This window comes from Nyctereutes procyonoides, unplaced genomic scaffold (genome assembly GCF_905146905.1).
Source record: "Nyctereutes procyonoides isolate TBG_1078 unplaced genomic scaffold, NYPRO_anot_genome, whole genome shotgun sequence".
Lineage (NCBI taxonomy): Eukaryota > Metazoa > Chordata > Mammalia > Carnivora > Canidae > Nyctereutes > Nyctereutes procyonoides.
Window position 1 is genome coordinate 12,451,332 of NW_026575145.1, and position 18,222 is coordinate 12,469,553.

General features: G+C 37.1%; 1 protein-coding gene across 2 annotated transcripts in view; it reads right to left on the reverse strand.

Annotated features, from left to right (window-relative positions):
* PRORP (protein only RNase P catalytic subunit) overlaps positions 1–18,222 on the reverse strand; it is a 121,757-nt gene that overhangs the window by 99,976 nt on the left and 3,559 nt on the right. For both annotated transcript variants that reach the window (XM_055309135.1, XM_055309136.1), the window contains 2 exons: positions 17,958–18,005; positions 17,353–17,485 (listed from right to left, as the gene is read on the reverse strand). In XM_055309135.1, the coding sequence (XP_055165110.1) occupies positions 17,353–17,485; positions 17,958–18,005 (181 nt within the window). The remainder of the gene's footprint in view (positions 1–17,352; positions 17,486–17,957; positions 18,006–18,222) is intronic.

The following is an 18,222-nucleotide window of genomic DNA, read 5'->3' on the forward strand; positions in this document are numbered from 1 at the left end:
TTGAAGCCATCAAAGCACTGAACTCAAACTGTTTTTTTTCTATACATACATATACCTATGATAAAATTTAATATGCAAATTAGGCATAGTAAGAAATTAATGACAATAGTAACAAAATAGAACAATTATAATAACATACTATATAAAAGTTATGTGAATGTGGTCTCTCTCTCTCAAAATGTCTTTATTAGATTGTACTCATCCTTCTTATAATGATGTGAGGTGATAAGATGCCTATGTGATGAGATGAAGTGAGGTAAATGACAGGCATTATGATGCAGCGTTAGGCTACTACTGACCTTCTGACATTATATCAGGAGGATCATCTACTCCCAGACCATGACTGATTACAGGAAACTGCAGAAAGTGAAACTGCGGATAAGCAAACACTACTGCAATGAAGTAACTTTCTAATGGTTATTATAAAGATGATGTTAGGGGGGCCTGGGTGGTGCAGTCGCTTAAGCAGCTGACTTGGTTTCAGCTCAGGACATGATCTCAGGGTCGTGAGATCAAGCCCCAAGTTAGGCTCTATGCTCAGCCAGGAGTCTATTTGGGATTCTCTCTTCCTCTGCCCCTCCTGCTTGCACTCTATCTAAAACAAAATAAATAATTCTGGAAAAAACAAAACAAACAAACAGATGTTAAATGAGTTAATAGTTGTAAAGTATTCACAATAGTGACTAGCATATAAGCCTTACATAAATGTATGCTTTATTTTTTAAAAGCATAGTTAAAACTGACTAAAGAGAATATTGTAAAAGATCTCTTGAATTTCTTCGAGAATACAAATACTCCCTTCTGTCTTGTATTTTGAGGGAATATAAGTGTTCCAGATAACTAAGGCATGTTCCTTTAAATACCCAACTTTATTCCACTTTAATTTTTTAAAGTCAAAATAACTCAAGATAGAAAGTGTTGTTAGAAATATGTTGCTTACTTTCCTTTATCAAATGAAAAACACCAAACAATATTATTACATTTCTTAGTGGCCCAGAATTTCATTATAAATATAGGTAAGGTTAATGAATAGAACTCAGATTTTAGTGACTTGGGTTCTAACCCTAGCTCTACTACTAAACTAACAAATTTGGCTTGGCAAAGTCACTTAACCTCTCTGATGCCTAGCAAATAAGAGATGTTGCCTTCTTTAGAGGATTATCAAAAGGATTAGGGAAAACAAAGATCTAGCACAGTGCCTGATACACAGGAAGCATTTAGTAAATGGTAACTATTATTTATTAATTCAACAAATTGAGCATCTTTATGCCAAGCATTGTTCTAAGTTATGGGGATACCACCACAGAGTTCAAACACACAGAAATTCCTATTTTATGGAGCTTCTATCCTAATATGAAAAAAAAAAGATAATAAAAACTAACAAAACATATAGTATGTAGATGGTAATAAGTGCTATGGAGAAAAATAAAGCAGGGACAGAATACTTGGGTGAGGTGTGGGGGTTACATATGCAAAAAGAGCTAAAAGAAGTAGATGAATAATCATGAAGATATTTGGAAGAAGAGGAAATAGCAAGTGCAAAGGTCCTGAGGTAAGAGCATATCTACTAGGATCAAGAAATATGAAGGAAAAATAAAGAAAAAGAAAAGAAAGAAACACAAAGGAGTCCAATACAGCTGAAACGTAGTAAGATCTGAGAGGCTAAGGGGGAGCAAGATTGCAAAGGGCCTTGCAGGTCACTGTAAAGACTGAGTTTCAGCCTGAGTGACATGGAAAGCTCTTGGAGAGTTTTGAGCAGAGAAGTGACATTATCCAACATGGATTCAAAAGGATTACTGACTGAAAACAAACTTGGGCATTGGGAAACAGGGAAATCAGTTAGGAGGCCATTGCAATTGCTTGGTCTAGAGATGACAGTAGCTTGGATCAAAAGCCTGGTAGTAGTGAAGGTGATGATGAAAAATGGTCAGAAATCCTTTGAAGGAAATCAACAGGACTTTCTGGTAGCTGGCGGTAGGGTATAAAGGAAAGAAAGAGGGAAGTCCAGAATGAGTGACAATTTTGATATCTGAATATCCAGAAGGACAAAGTTCTATTTAACTGAGAGAAGAAAGGGGGCTAGAGGGACATCTTCACAAAGATCAGAAGTTAGGAGTTTGGAGCCACATGGAGAATGAAGGAGACCTTTGCCCTTATTCTCAACATTTCTGCTGCCGCCATTTCACACTGAGAGTTTTCTCTTCCCTCAGAAGTAAACAGTCTTCAGTACCAGTTTGTTATTGTTTCTAATCTATCTTAGTCCCCATTCTATTCTCCAGGGAGACCAAGTGAAAAGGCAATAACAACTGACACATTTATTCAACAGTGAAAGAAAAACTGAATCAGAAACCTGAGGCATCTATTTCCTAAGGAAAAGAAAACTTAAAAGGTGTGCTTACCCTGGGTAGTGCCTCACTTCCAATACATTATTTCTAAACTTCACTTATAAATTGGTTATTTAGAACTCACAATATTTTTCCCATAAGTCAAAATTTATCAGAAATGACCTGGTTTCCATGCCAAGCTACATAATGGGGCTACATTATAATAGCAGTACCCCCCTGAACCTAAGGGAGAAAAGATCATAGGATGTAAGAGAGACCAGACTTTCTTGTCTTTGGCCTGAGAAAAAAATAATTCAAGTTTTTCATCTGTACACTCCCACCTTGTTCAAATCTCCACCCTAAAAGCACCTTTATCCTTGTCTCTGGCACTGTAATCTTCATGAAACCTCCCATTCTAGCATCCTTTGCAAATCTATCAGGAAAACTGTTCTCCATGTCTAAAAATTGCCCACCCAGCTCTAAAACAGAGGCAACAAACACCCACAACCACACAAAATTCCCATTCCCTTGTAAAACAAAATTCAGCAAGGATCAGAAGGAAATACACTGCTTAAAGCCAATTCTAATGAAAACGACTTGATCCCAGTTGGAAGAATTTCAGCAAGTACTATATAGGAGAAAATGAAGAAGAATACAGATATAAGGGAAATATCTGACATTGACAAGGCCACTGCAAAGAATCTATCTGCTTCTCTTTTTATGTTTTCACCCTTCCTGTACTTCAAAACTCATTGATTTTTCACCACCCTGAATGATCTACAGATGACATGCCTATTTTCCAGTTTTCAATTGTAAGGCTAAGGAAGAGAGAATGGGGAATAATATTAATGACTAATTAACTATGCACTGGGTAAAATGTTCCTAAGTTAAGGACTATATTCATTAATGGACTTTCATAGGGACTTCAAAATACATAGATTTATAACTATACTTAGCATATAATTGCATTTTTTTCTCAGGTTTTTTTCTTAAAGTAGCAAACCCCACAAGTTTGTCATTTGCCATTCAACATTTTTTTAAAACTGGGGGGAAACCTCATAGTTCATCTTAGAGATAACTTGAGCTTCAAACCTAGAAAAGATGAGAGTGCTAAGTTCTGAACACTGTAACAAAGGGCTTAGTCAATTCACATCTTTCAAGTTTGCCACTGCCGTTCAAACTAAAAACAATAATAATAACAACAACAAACACCTACATTAGATCGGTTCTTATACTGACATTCATTCAGGTGACATGTGCTGTTCTAAGTCTGTAGTTTGAGAAACACCAGAAGGTCTCCCTTCTGTCAATTAACTCAAGAGATATCAAGCAGAACAAATGGTTTGATTTAAACTTAACCCCCAAAATTCAATTAAATGTACTACAGGTGATTTGCTTTTTTCCAATTTCTTTTTCAGAAAACAGAGTCCCAAGTCATTAAAGTTTTATTTAAGAAGTTTTAAATCACAGGCTTATGGGGGACTGCTATTGTGATTAAAGTTTAATAAGAGTTTCATTAAAAGCTCAAAATGAGAGGACCATTGTAGGCTATTATTTCCCTTTAAAAAAAAAAGATTTTATTTATTTATTCATGATAGACGGGGAGAGAGAGAGAGAGAGAGAGAGAGAGAGAGAGAGACAGGCTCCATGAGACACAGGCAGAGGGAGAAGCAGGCTCCATGCTGGGAGCCGGAAGTGGGGCTTGATCCCGGGACTCCAGGATCACTCACGCCTTGGGCCAAAGGCAGGCGCTAAACCACTGAGCCACCCAGGGATCCCCATATTATTTCCCTCTTTCGACCTATCTATGTTGACTGAAATTTTTTTATAATTAGTAAATATTAATTTTATTTAAAAAATTTTTGTGATTAGAACAAAAACATTTCCTTTTTTTTTTTTAAGATTTTTTATTCAGGAGAGACACACACACACAGAGAGAGAGAGAGAGAGAGAGGCAGAGACACAGGCAGAGAGAGAAGCAGGCCCCATGCAGGGAGCCCAATGTGGGACTCAATCCCTGGGACTTGATCCCAGGACTCCAGGATCACACCCTGGGCAGAAGGCAGGTGCCAAACCGCTGAGCCACCCAGGGATCCCCTTGAACAAAAACACTTCCATTTTGAAGTGACAGATGGTGATGAAATACGTTTCAGTAAGAACTAAAATAGGGGCACCTGGGTGGCTCAGTGGTTGAGGGTCTGCCTTCAACTTGGGGCTTGATCCTGGGCTCCCTGCAGAGAGCCTGCCTCTCCCTCTGCCTGTGTCTCTGCCTCTCTCATGAATAAATAAAATCTTAAAAAAAAAAAAAAGTGAAAAAGAGGTGGCTGGGTGGCACAGTGGATTAAGTGTCCGATGCTCAATTTCAGCTCAAGTCATGATGATTTCACAGTCCTGGGATTGAGCCCTGGCTGGGGGGGGCGGGGAATCCCTGCTCAGCAGGGAGTCTGACTTAAGACTCCCTCTCCCTCTGCCCCTCCCACTAGAGTGCTCTCCTCTCTCTCTAAAATAAATAAATAAATCTTAAAAAAAAGAACTAAAAGAGAATAGAAGACATTAAATAGAAAATATGCTGAAAAAAATGCTGAGTATTGAGATTGTCTTTTTTTAACATTTTTTGTTAATGTTTGTATATAAATTTTACTGAAACTTTTCAAAGAGAGAAAAAGGAAACTATATCTATTGTAGAGTATTTCTAAAGCAGTGTGGTTCTCACTGTGGTTCAGGAAATCTGTCAGTTAAAAACTATTTTTATAATAATATTAACATATTATCTGCCCTTTTCACATTTGCTCACAAGTGTGCCGTGGAGTTTTGATATAATATCAAAGAATAAACATAATTATCTGAAAATATGAATAAAATAATCTTACCTTTCTAACTATGTTTACTTCTAATGAGCCTCCATTTTTTTCATATGCTTCGGCCAAAATCACAACAGAGTACAGAAGCAGATAAAAAAATTCAGCTATCTTCTATTATGGCAAGTAAATACATTTACAAATATATGACAATGCCTCCTGTTTCACAAATTGTTTTTGTTTCGGATGACAGCTATTACTGAGAAAATGTTAGTCATATTAACATGTAATAGTTTTTATATTGTTATTTCAAATAAATTAATACATATTTTTTAAAGGTTCTTGGTTTTCTTCTTTTAAGATTTATTTATTTATTCATGAGAGACACAGAGAGAGAGAGAGAGGGGCAGAGACATAGGCAGAGAAAGAAGCAGGCTCTTCGCAGGAGTCCGCTGCAGGACTCAATCCTGGATCCCGGGATCACAACTTGAGCCAAAGGCAGATGCCCAATCGCTGAGCCACCCAGGTATCCCAAGGTTCTTGGTTTTCATTTCTAATCCAGTAATTATCAATAGATATAATCCTACATAAACAAAAGCTCTCAGGAAGTCCTTAATTTTTAAGAATTTAAGGGGGTCTTAAGACACCTGGCTGGCTCAGTCAGTGGAGTGTGTGACTCTTGGTCTCAGGGTTGTAAGTTCAAGCCCTACATTGAGTGTAGAGATTTTTGCTGTTCTAAAGTATTTCTTTAAGAAAAATCATTCTACAAAGAAGTATCTTTTTTACGGTAAAAGAAACAAGTGAAGTGAATTTATAATTTATAGGACAAATGATTAAGATTAGATTTGCTTCGCAATAATCTGAGAGATAAGGGAACAACAGGTGGAAGTATAAATAAAATAAGAGTGGCCATGAGTTAATAATCATTGAGCTAGGGGGTCGATATACTAGTCCCTCTCCTCTTACATATGTTTGAAATTTTCCCTAATAAAAAAGATTCAAGGAAGAATTGAATTCATACCTTAACAGCTGAATTTTTTAAAAAAATCTGTACCAGGGGATCCCTGGGTGGCGCAGCGGTTTGGCGCCTGCCTTTGGCCCAGGGCGCGATCCTGGAGACTCGGGATCGAATCCCACGTCAGGCTCCCTGCATGGAACCTGCTTCTCCCTCTGCCTGTGTCTCTGCCTCTCTCTCTCTCTGTGTGTGTGACTATCATAATAAATAAATAAATAAATAAATAAATAAATAAATAAATAAATAAAATAAAAATAAAAATCTGTACCATAATGTTACTGCTAAGAATGAAGGGAAATAAGGGGAAAATATCTTATTAATATTAAACTAACAGTATTCATATAGCTCTGAATGCACTTTCTGATCTTCACTATTGTTCTCTCAATTAGTTTCACAGGACATACATACTATTTGGATTTCTGCTTTGTTCACTTAAAATTCACATCCTGTCTTACCTACTATCACTAACCAGACTTAAAAATGACATAGATAATCTTTCAAATCCTTTAACCTGATTGATGGGGCTATAAAAACTAGAATAATTTTTACATGTTATACTATTGCCATCTGCTGGTGTGATGTCTAAGTACAATAAACAACGGTTTAAAACAGAAAAGCTAAAAATTTACCTCTGAGGTTTTCTCCCAAAATTATCCTGTAGAAAAAAAACTGCCATACATCATTAGGGCTCTTCAAAACTTCACATTAGACAAGATGGCATGTGTTCAGGGTGGTATGGTTGTAGACCAAAACCTCACATTAGAAGCAGTAGTTCTCAAACCTGGGCTGCATTTAAAATCACCTGGGAACTTTTGAAAATCCTGATGTCTAAGCCCCAAAACCTGAACAACTCAATTAGAACCTCTATTTTATAAAAATGAAAGGCAAGCCACAGAGAAGATATTTGCAGAAGATATATCTGACATAGGAATTGTATCTAGAGGAATGCCTGGGTAGCTGAGCAGTTGAGCTTCTGCCTTTGGCTCAAGGCATGATCCTGGTCCTGGGATCGAGTCCCACATCGGGCTCCCTGCGTGGAGTCTACTTCTCCCTCTGCCTATGTGTCTGCCTCTCTCTCTCTCTCTCTCTCTCTCTCTCTCTCTCTCTCTCATGAATGAATAAATAAAATCTTTTAAAAAAAATAAGCAACCCAATTTTTTAAAAGATTTTTTTTAAGATTTTATTTATTTGAGAGAGAGAGAAAAAACTAATGGTGAGGAGGAGAAGAAGGGGGGAGGGGAGAGAGAGATAGACAGAGAGAAGCAGACTCCCTGCTGAGTAGAAAGCCTGACTCGGGGCTTGATCCCAGGACCCAGAGATCATGACCTGATCTGAAGGCAGACGCTTAACTGACTGAGCCACCCAGGTGCCCCTAAAGATTTTATCTTTTAAGTAATCTCTACACCCAACATGGGGCTCAAAATAACCCAAATGTCAATCAATAGGTGAATGAATTTCCAAGTTGTGGCATATCCCAGTGGAATTTTATTCCCAGTGGAATAATATTCAGGAATAAAAATGAGACATAAGACATGAATGAAATCTCAAAACTATTATGCTGAATATATATTTTTAAAAAACAGACAAAAACCACTAATATATAGTATGATTCCACCACGTTTACCTGGGGTGGGGAGGCAAGATGAGGTACAGGAGCCATTACAAAGTGGCAAGATGAAACTTTTGGTGGTAATAAATATATTATTATATTGACTGTGGTGACAGCTCCACAGGAGTATATATGTGTCAAAACTCATCAAGCCGAAGGGAAGATGGTTGAGATGGAAGTGCCAGGAATCTGTCTCTCCCACCTAGACAACAATTACACTGACAGAAACTGTCTGATGTAACTATTTTGGAACTCTGGAGTCTGTGGAAGGCTTGCAAATTGCAGGGGAAGCCTTGGATGCAAAACTATCCTTAATTTTGTTCAGTTTTAGCTCTTAGTGCAGCAGCAGCTGCTCATCTCTCATCCCAAGCCAAATGGCAGGCAGCTACCATGTTCCTAAAGCAGCTTGCATATGCATTATGGGAACCAGGATGGACAAAAAAGATCCTGTTCTCCAAATATTGGGGATCTATGCTCTGCTGATTGCTGCTTTTGATCAGAGGTTCAAGCAACAAAGCATAATCACAAATAAGAAGAAATATGAATATACCTGTATATATAAGGAAACAGTATCAATAAAAAATCTCCCAACAACAAGAAAAAGCCTTGGGTCTGATGGCTCACTGGTGAATTCTACTGAACATTTAAAGAATTAATATCAATCCTTCTCAAACTTTTTCCAAAAAAATTGAAAGAAAGAGACACTATTTCCCAACTCATTGAGGCTGGTGTTACACTGAAACTGAAGCCGGAGAAAGACAATACAACTATAGACCAAGATCCTCCATGAACACTGATGCAAAAATACTCAACAAAATACTAGCAAGCAAAATTCAGCAGTATAATAAAAGGATTACACACTATATAAGTGGGATCTAATTCTGGAATACAAGGATGATTCAACATACGAAATCAATCAGTGTAAGAGGCCACATCAACAGAATGAAGGGAAAAAAAGACACAAGATTATCTCAATTGATGCAGAAAAGGCATTTGACAAAAGCCCCTTTTCATGATTAAAAAAAATCAAAAACTAGAAATAGAGGGAAACTATCTCAATGTAAAAGTCATATATGAGAAACCCACAGCAAACATCATACTCAATGGCAAAAGACTGAAAACTTTTCCTGTAAGATCAGGAACAAGTCAAGGATGCCTGCTTTCACCCCTTCTATTTAAATATATACTGGAAGTTCTATTCAAAGCAATTTAAGCAAGTAAAAGAAATAAAAGGCATCCAAACTAGAAAGGAAGATGTAAAATTATCTTTGTCTGCAGATGATTTGATCTTTTATCCAGAAAATCCTAGATTCCACACCAAAAAAAGTTGCTAGAATAAATCAATTTAGCAAAGTAGCAGATTACAAAGTCAACATACAAAAATTGGGTTGCATTTCTATTAACAATGAACAATCTAAAAAATAAATGACAAAAACAATTCTATTTACAATAGCATCAAAAAGAATTAAATAATTAGGATGTAACTTAACCAAGAAGCTAAAAAACATTACAGTGAAGACTACTAGACATTGCTAAAAGAAATTAAAGACATAAATAAATGGAAACACAACCCATGTTCGTGGACTGGAAGACTTACTATTGTTAAAACATCTATACTACCCAAAGCAATTGACAAATTCAATGCAATCCCTATCAAAATCCAAGTAATATTTTTTTGCAGAAATAGGAACACTCATCCTGAAATTGATATGGAATTTCAAGGGACCCTGAATAACCAAAACAATCTTAAAAAAGAACAAAACTCACACTTCCTGAATTTAAAACTTGCTACAAAGCTACAGTAATCAAAACAATATAGTTCTGGAAGTGCCTGGGTGTCTCAGTTGGTTAAGCATCCAATTCTTGATTCCTACTCAGGTTATGATCTTGGGGTCCTGAGATCCAGCCCTGTAGCAGGCTCCGCGCTCAGCACGGCGTCTGCTTGTCTCTTTTCCCCTGCTCTTCCATCTGCTCATGCTCTTCCCCAACCCCCTGTCTCAAATAAATAAATAAATAATATCTTTGGAAAAAAAAACATAAAACAACAGTGTAGTACTGGCATAAAAACAGACATATAGACCAAGAGAACAGACATAAACCCAGACCCTCTCATGTATGGTCAAATGATTTCTAACAAGGGTGCCAAGACTATTCAATGGGCAAAGGACAGTCTTTTCAACAAATGGTGCTGGGAAAACTGGATATTGACATACAAAAAGAATGAGGCTGGACCCTTACCTAACACCCTATACAAACATGAAACTTAAAATGAATCAAAGACCTAAACATAAAACCGAAAAGAGCAAAAGTCTTAGAAGAAAACATAGAACAAAAGCAGCATGACACTGAATTTGACAATGATTTTCTTGGCTATGACACCAAAGACATGTAGTAACAAAAATAAATGAACTGGACTTCACAATATTTAAAAAATTTTGTATATCAAAAGACCCTATCACAACAGAGTAAAGAGACAACCCATAGAATGGGGAAAAATATCTGTAAATCATATTATCTGATAAGAAACTAATATTCAGAATATATAGAGACTACCTAAAACAACAAAAAACAAAAACTCAATTCAAAAATGGGCAAAGGAATTGAATAGACATTCCTCCAAAGATGTACAAATGGCCAATAAGCACATGAAATGATGCTTAACATCACTAACCATTACGGAAATACAAATCAAAACGATGTGATACCACCTCATACCCATTAGAACAGATACTATAAAACAACCAAACAAACCAGAAAACAGTAAGTGTTGACAAGGATGTGGATATTGGAACCCTTGTGAGCTGTTGGTATGAATGTAAAATGATGTAGCCACTGTAAACACAGTTCCTCAAAAAATTAAAAATCATTTAGCATATGATGCAGCAATCATATTTCTAGGTATATACCCAAAAGAACTGCAAACAGAGTCTCAAAGAAATATCTGTATACCCATGCTCATAAACATTATTCACAATAGCTAAACTGTATAATCAACTCAAGTGTTCATTGTCAGATGAATGGATTAAAAAATACATACAATGGAATATTATTCAGCCTTAAAAAGGAAGGAAATTCTGCAATATGCTACAACATGGATAAACATTGAGGACTTTATGCTAAGTGAAATAACCCAGTCAAAAAGGCAAATGCTATATGATTCCATTTATATGAGGTTCTTGCAGCAGCCAAAATCACAAAGACAGGATGTACTGTGGTGGTTGCCAGTGGCTGGGACAAAGGAGAAAATCGAGAGTTATTGTTTAACAGGTACAGTTTCAGTTTTACAAGATGAAAAGAGTTATGGGGATGGATGGTGGTGATGGTTACACAATAATTTGAATTATTTAATATCACTGAACTGTACACTTAAAATCAAAATCTATAGGGGGTAGAGTCCAGGTATCACTAATTTTTTGGCATCTTCCAAACTATTCTAACTAGTAGCCAAGGTTGAAAACCACTTCATCAGAGGGTGCCATCTCATTTACTTTGTTTTGAACAAAAGAGTTCTATTTGATGAAAACATAAGTCTGAAATAATTTTTTCTAAGATTTTATTTATTTGAGAGAGATAAAGAGAGAACAGGATCAGAGGGAGGGGCAGAGGAAGAGGGAGAAGCAGACTCCCTGCTGAGTAGGGAGCTTGACGCAGGGCTCGATCCCAGGACCCTGAGATCATGACCCGAGCCGAAGGCATGTGTTTAACTGACTGAGCTACCCAGGCACCCCTAAGCCTGAAATAATTTTGATAATTCCCATTTTATGTGCTTATGGAGGTCAGCTAGCACCATACTTTGTTTTTAAGTTGACAAAGATGTGACTCTCATCAAGTGTTGACTAGACTTTCCACTTAATTCCAATCTCTTACCTTGTACCCATTTAACTCAGATGTCATTTCCCTCAAACTTCTCTTCCTCTGCCCATATGTTTATATCAGCACTCATCTTAACTTTCTTTTCTGTAGTCTCAAATGAGGACTCTCATTTCTAACTTCCCCATTTGTGCTCTTTTTGGCAGCCCCTCTTTCTATACCTTGCTCATTTGTAATCTGTTCTCTCTTACCTGTCCTGCTAATTCGACATTTTTATCTTTATTGACACCCTTTCTTCTCCTAAACTGCACAAGTCTCTCCCATGTCCTTATATCCTCCCTTGAACTCTACCATCGTCCAGTCACAACTATCCCATTTCTTGTTATTTTCATCTAAACCTCTCAAAAGTATAGTTTACACTCAATGTGTGTTCACTGAGTTGCTCTAACTTAGTTGGCTCTGGACCCCAATGTACAACTGAAACTGCTCTTCCTGAGGTTATCAGTAACTTCTCAGCTACTTAGTTCTTATGTAACCCATTCTCTCAAAACATGCTATAGGACTGAAAAGAAGGAAGAGACCCTCTTCTAGTACCCATTACTCCTTCAAAGTCACTATATCTCCACTCTTTACCTCAACTGGAGTTTATATGATAGTCATCTATATCAGGGGCCAGCAAATTTTTCCATTAAGGGCCAGATGTCAGTTTAGGTTTTATGAGCCACATGATCTCTTTTATAGGTACCCAACAAAAGCAGCTACAGACAATATATGAATGAATCACTGTGGCTATATTCTAATAAAACTTTATTTATAAAAACATGTGGTGAGCTGGATTTGGTCTGCAGGCCAGTTTGATGACTCCTCCTCTTTGTTAGCACCTTGTGTCATCTCAGGCACTTCTACATTTATAAAAAATTTGCTACCTGATTCAGTTCTTCATCACTAGCCTAGGGTAACAAAGCACATTACCTGGCATCTGATAAGCATTTTATAAATGTGGTTGTAATTATTATTTTAAAAAATTATCATATAAACACTCAATAAATCTGTGGATGACCATCTAGCACTTTTGGCTCTAAGCTTCTTCAGCTATTTAACTCTCACATTCTTACATTGCAGAGCATTCTACCTCTGAAATCAAATATACACTGATCAAAATCTCCTGCTTGTCACTCTCCTTTTATGCTTGCTCTTCAACCTCCATGAGCCTCCAATCCAATTTTATATCTATTGTTTCCTAATCCATGAGCTCCCACCCATCTTTACTTCCTATCAAGCTTGATATCATGGTCTTAATTGAGCCATCCTCTCATCTACACTCTCAACTCGTTTTCCAACTGTACCAGACCAGCAAATCCTGTATCATCCCATCTGTCTGCCTTCTCCATTCCTACATCTGGATGGCCCAGGACTGCTGAAAATGTCTCACAGATCAATGCCATTACAAACTTACGTTCTCCGGCCTCAACTGGGGCTTCAGCATCACCCAGCAATACTTTCCCCAATCCTCTCACAAATTATTCAAACTTCCAATGCTTAAAACTCTCCCCAAGGTCCCTTAGGCTTAGACTCTCACACTTTCTCTTAACTTCAAATGACCAATTTGCCTCAGACTCTTCAGAGAAATTAAGAGGTATGAATATATGTTCTCAACTTTTTGCTGCACCCAAACACTTAACTTATCCACTATCCTTAACTTCCTTCCCTCTAGTCCCAGAAAAAGAGTTGCTTCTACTCCAACCTACCAGCAGTGCTCTGGATCCATCCCTGTCCCTTCTACCTCACTAATACTACAAAAACCAAATCCTCAACAATCCAACTGTATCATATGTCTTTCTTCACTGCTCTTTAATCATGGATACTTTGCTTGTCTTGAGCTTCCCCATATTCAAATAGTGAAATCCTTGCAAGGCTGTTTTGAGTGTAACAGATCTAGAAGTGCCTGACATGTGGCAATTATTTCATAAATGGTAGCAATTATTATTATGTTAATAGCCTGAAGGTGAAAGGCACAAGAGATGGAATACAGGATTGGAGACCCTCAGGAGGGAAAAGGGAAGCATACCTAGAAAGAAAAAAAGAGGAAATCATTTCCCTTGACCGAAAATGTTCCAATCCTTCTGTGAATATATCCAGTTGCTTTGTGAGTTATAGTAATTAAATGTATGACTACTCTTTGCTATTCTCACCATAGTCTAGAGCCTACAACTCCTCTTACAGTATAAGACTCTCCAAGAAGATTTGCTCTGGTTCTAAGTCTTTGCCAACAGAGAAAACTAATAAAATCTTCTATTAAGATAGAATCAAAGCGATATACATTAAAAAGGAATTATAGCAATGTTTAATCATTGACAAGTGTCAAACCAAAGTATTCAATTTGATTCCATAACTGAGACAGATGAACTTTAAGGTGAGAGCCTGGAACATCTTGTGCCAGAAATAAGAGAAGTGCAAAAATGGGGGGCAAAAACTGATAGTGGAGGAAATGTCAAAAAGACACAGGAACTGGCTTGAAGGGGCCCCCAAAGGACAAACCCGGGCAATTTGAGCATCAAAAAAGAATAATGATGGTGATAATGGATCCTAACACAATTAATTAAGAAAAAAAATAGTCCTTAGGTCTAGAACAGAAAAAAGGAGAAATCTTTTATAGAATAACACCAGTTAAAAAATGTGGAAGGAATGAAATAACTAGAAAATCACTCTTCGCAATCTCCAAAAGTAGAAATCATCTCCATGATATAAAAAACACTGGGTGAAGAGTTAACAGGACATCTGTATAGGCCTGAAGTACTACTTCACAGGTTACTTAAATTTTAATTACAAAAATTACGAAGGCAGGTGCACCTGGGTGTTCAATCAGTTAAGCATCTGCCTTTAGATCGGGTCATGATCTCAGAGTCCTAAGATCGAGCCCTGCATTGGGCTCCTTGCTCAGTGGGGAGTCTGTTTCTCCCTCTCTCTTTGCCTCTACCCCCCACTTATGCATGTGCTCTTGCTCTCTCTCTCTCTCTCAAATAAATAAAAATCTTAAAAAAAAATTACAAAGGGAAAAATTTACTTTTACAATAGAGATACCTGGCAGTTGCCCTCCTAATCAAGTGATGGAACCTAGCATCAATAGTGAGAATAACCTGATATTATATGATTGCAGTGATGCAATGAGCATACATTACCTGTGCAATATACCCCAAAGCTTTTATGCTGAATTAATGGAGGAGAAAACAATCAGACAATTAGTCCACAGTCTTACTGCTCAAAATGTGGTCTAAAGACCAGAATCACTCATCCGGGAGCTTATTCAAAATATAGACTCTCAGGCCCCACTTCAGACATAATTTATATTTTAACCAGATCTTCAAGTGATTCATAGGTACAAAGTTTGAGAAGCCCTGCACAAGACAAAATATCTAAACTTTTCCAAAAAATCAATGTCATAAAAACTTAAAAAGGCAGTGTGGGAGGCATTGTTCTCAATTTAGAGACACATAACCACCAAAAGCAATGAGTAAGTCTTGGTTGAATCCTGGATCAGAGTGGGAAAAGTTATATTTTATACAAAATATAAAATATTTTTATAATTCCTATATTTATAAAATATAACTTTTCAGGGGGACTACTGGGAAAATTTGAAAATGTACCTTTTATTAAATGACACTGAATTAATGCTAAGGTTCTGAAACCTGATAATAATATTTAATTACAGAATTTTCTTATTCTTAGAAGATACAGGTTGAGGGGCAGCCCTGGTGGCTCAGAGGTTTAGCACCGCCTTCAGCCCAGGGCCTGATCCTGGAGACCTGGGATCGAGTCCCACATCGGGCTCCCTGCATGGAGCCTGCTTCTCTTTCTGTGTCTCTGCCTCTCTTTCTCTGTAAGTCTCTCATGAATAAATAAATAAAATCTTAAAAAAAAAAAAAAAGAGAAGATACAGGTTGAAACATTTAAGGTCGTATGTCTACAACCTACTTTTAAATGGTTTATAAAAGCATATATGGAGATAAAGCATAAATGGCATAGTAATAACTGGTTACTTCAAAATGAAGAGTTTGTAGATGTCCATTGTCTATAGTCTTTCATCTTTTCTTTTTGTTAAGTAAAAAGTTGAAAGGTGGGAAGACTATTCAATTAGTCCACAATAGAAATGGTGTCTTTGGTAACAGACAGCATGATGTGCACACAACCTTGCGTCTATCTTTTTTTTTTTTTTTAAAGATTTTGTTTATTTATTCATGAGAGACAGAGGAAGAGGAAGAGACATAGCCAGAGGGAGAAGCAGGCTCCTCACAGGGAGCCCCATGTGGGACTCAATCCCAGGACCTGGATCATGCCCTGAGCTGAAGGCAGATGCTCAACCGCTGAGCCACACAGGCTTCGTCCCAACCTTGCAACTATCTTAACATCTACTTCAGAAAATACATGTAAGTGTTCAACAGATGTTTTATGAGAGAAAAGAAATTCATCTGTTCAAATCATATTTCAGCTGGTTGAAATTTCTAAAGCATTAAGAGCTGCTACAACCAGCTAGCTGTCAGGTATATAAGGAACTATGGATTGTCACTGTAACTTTTCACACAACGAGAAGCAATAGAGTATGACAGCAAAGGTTTTGGGGTCAGTCAGACCTAGATTTTATTAGTGAGGTGTTCTTGGGCAGACTTAACCTCCCAAGTCTCAATCACTCTATCTGTAAAAGAGAAATAAAATAGTACCTTACAGTTATAAGGATTAAATAAGATATAAGATAATGAATGTAAAGTACTTAGTATCACTTCATGCATCTTAACTCTAATTTCATCAATACAATCAGCTAAAAGCTACTCCATAAAATGAAGCTAATGTTTTTATGGACCATATTTTGACTTTATTTTGAAGATTAAAGGTCTTCATATGATCTAGGGGCATTCTGTGACAATTTTAAGTCAAGGTAAGAAGGCAGAACGATTTTCACTCCTTGTTTTTATTTGGTACCCTGAAGAAAAAGCTCTTACTAAGATGATAAGCAACCTTTCTCCAAGGTAAAAGCATTTTAGTTCTTCACTTAATCTTAGTAAACCAATATAAAGTACTGAAGATTAGCCAAAATGAAGCTACTAAAAATGACTTACAGAATCAAATTCAATATTAAGAAAATCTGGAAATAATTCTATCAAGCTACCTTAAACTCTGGATTAGGAAAGTTATGAGAAACCATGTTTTCATGGGAGTTACTGAACAATGTTCTAAAGTACTTAGAAAATGAGCACCTATCTCTTTGACTTCAGTAGATCTGTGCCTAGATAAAACAGAACTGACTCCATTAGATGGATGATAGTCTACCCCAATTATTCTATTAAATTCTAGGGCAGCCCTGGTGGCTCAGCAGTTTAGTGCTGCCTTCAGCCCAGGGCGTGATCCTGGAGACCCGGGATCGAGTCCCACGTCAGGCTCCCTGCATGGAGCCTGCTTCTCCCTCTGCCTGTGTCTCTGCCTCTCTCTCTCTCTGTGTGTGTCTCTAATAAATAAATAAAATCCTAAAAAAAAAAATAAATAAATTCTAAAGCAGTCTCTCCTGAAGGTTGGCAATTATAGCCAGCAGGCCAAATCCAACCCACAGTTTATTTTCATAAATATAGCTTTAATAGAACACAGCCATGCTCATTCACTTATGTAATGTATTTTGAGTCGAAAAGTTGCAAGAGACCATATGACCCATGAAGCCTCAAACATTTACTATTTGGTCTTTTACAGAAAAAAATTGCCAATCCTACTCTGGACAAGCAATCCAAAAAAGAAAACCTATTCAGGACTCACCTGAGGTGTTGTCTTTTTGTATAGATCACCTCCATCTATCACATCCTTCATGATTTTTCCCTTGAGAGATTCATACTCTTCTGAACTCAGGTGAATAGATTCTATGGTTTTTCCACAGCCCAAACACTGACCACTGTAATTACAGTAATTTGGGTTAAATGGTATCCCGGAAAAGAACTTTTTCTAAAATGAATAATCCTTAAACAAGAGGAAATTGAAAAGTAATGAAAAAAGAACATTACAATCTTTGTGATCAACACATGCATCCAATTTCTTATAAACCTGATAACACACGTTAGGTGCGCCAGAAAACCCAAAAAAGTACACTGCTGGGCATCCAGATAGTTTTTAAAGTCATTCCCAAAACACAACGAGGTCCCAAATCTGTACAGGAAAAGACCTCTGAGGCTTCACACAAGGTTCCCACCACCTTATGAGAAAAACATTTTGAGCACTACAAGTTCTCTACATGCAAAACATGGCTTTTCTCTGGGGTATGCTCTTAATTATCCTATCTCTAATGTATTCTCAAAAATTTTTTGATCAGTAGCAACAAAACTTACTACCTGCATCAAGCAAGCTAAAAATTAAATATTGGGCTTTACCTTTCCTTGACTGTTGTGAACTGTCCTTTCCAATGTTCTCCAGGAACACTACAAAAAAAAGATTGCAAAACCAGATCATTTGAAGGTCAGATTCCTCCAGAACCAAAAGATAGGCATTTTATTTAGAAACCCAGTAGGCAAGAGCTCTGAAAAGTTTAGGATATTTCCCTAGAATGGTTTAATTAGAAGAGTGGGTGATACACTGTGACAGAGCTAAAGCGGTGACAGTACCCTACTCTGGACCCCCTTCTTCCCTTCACTTTTC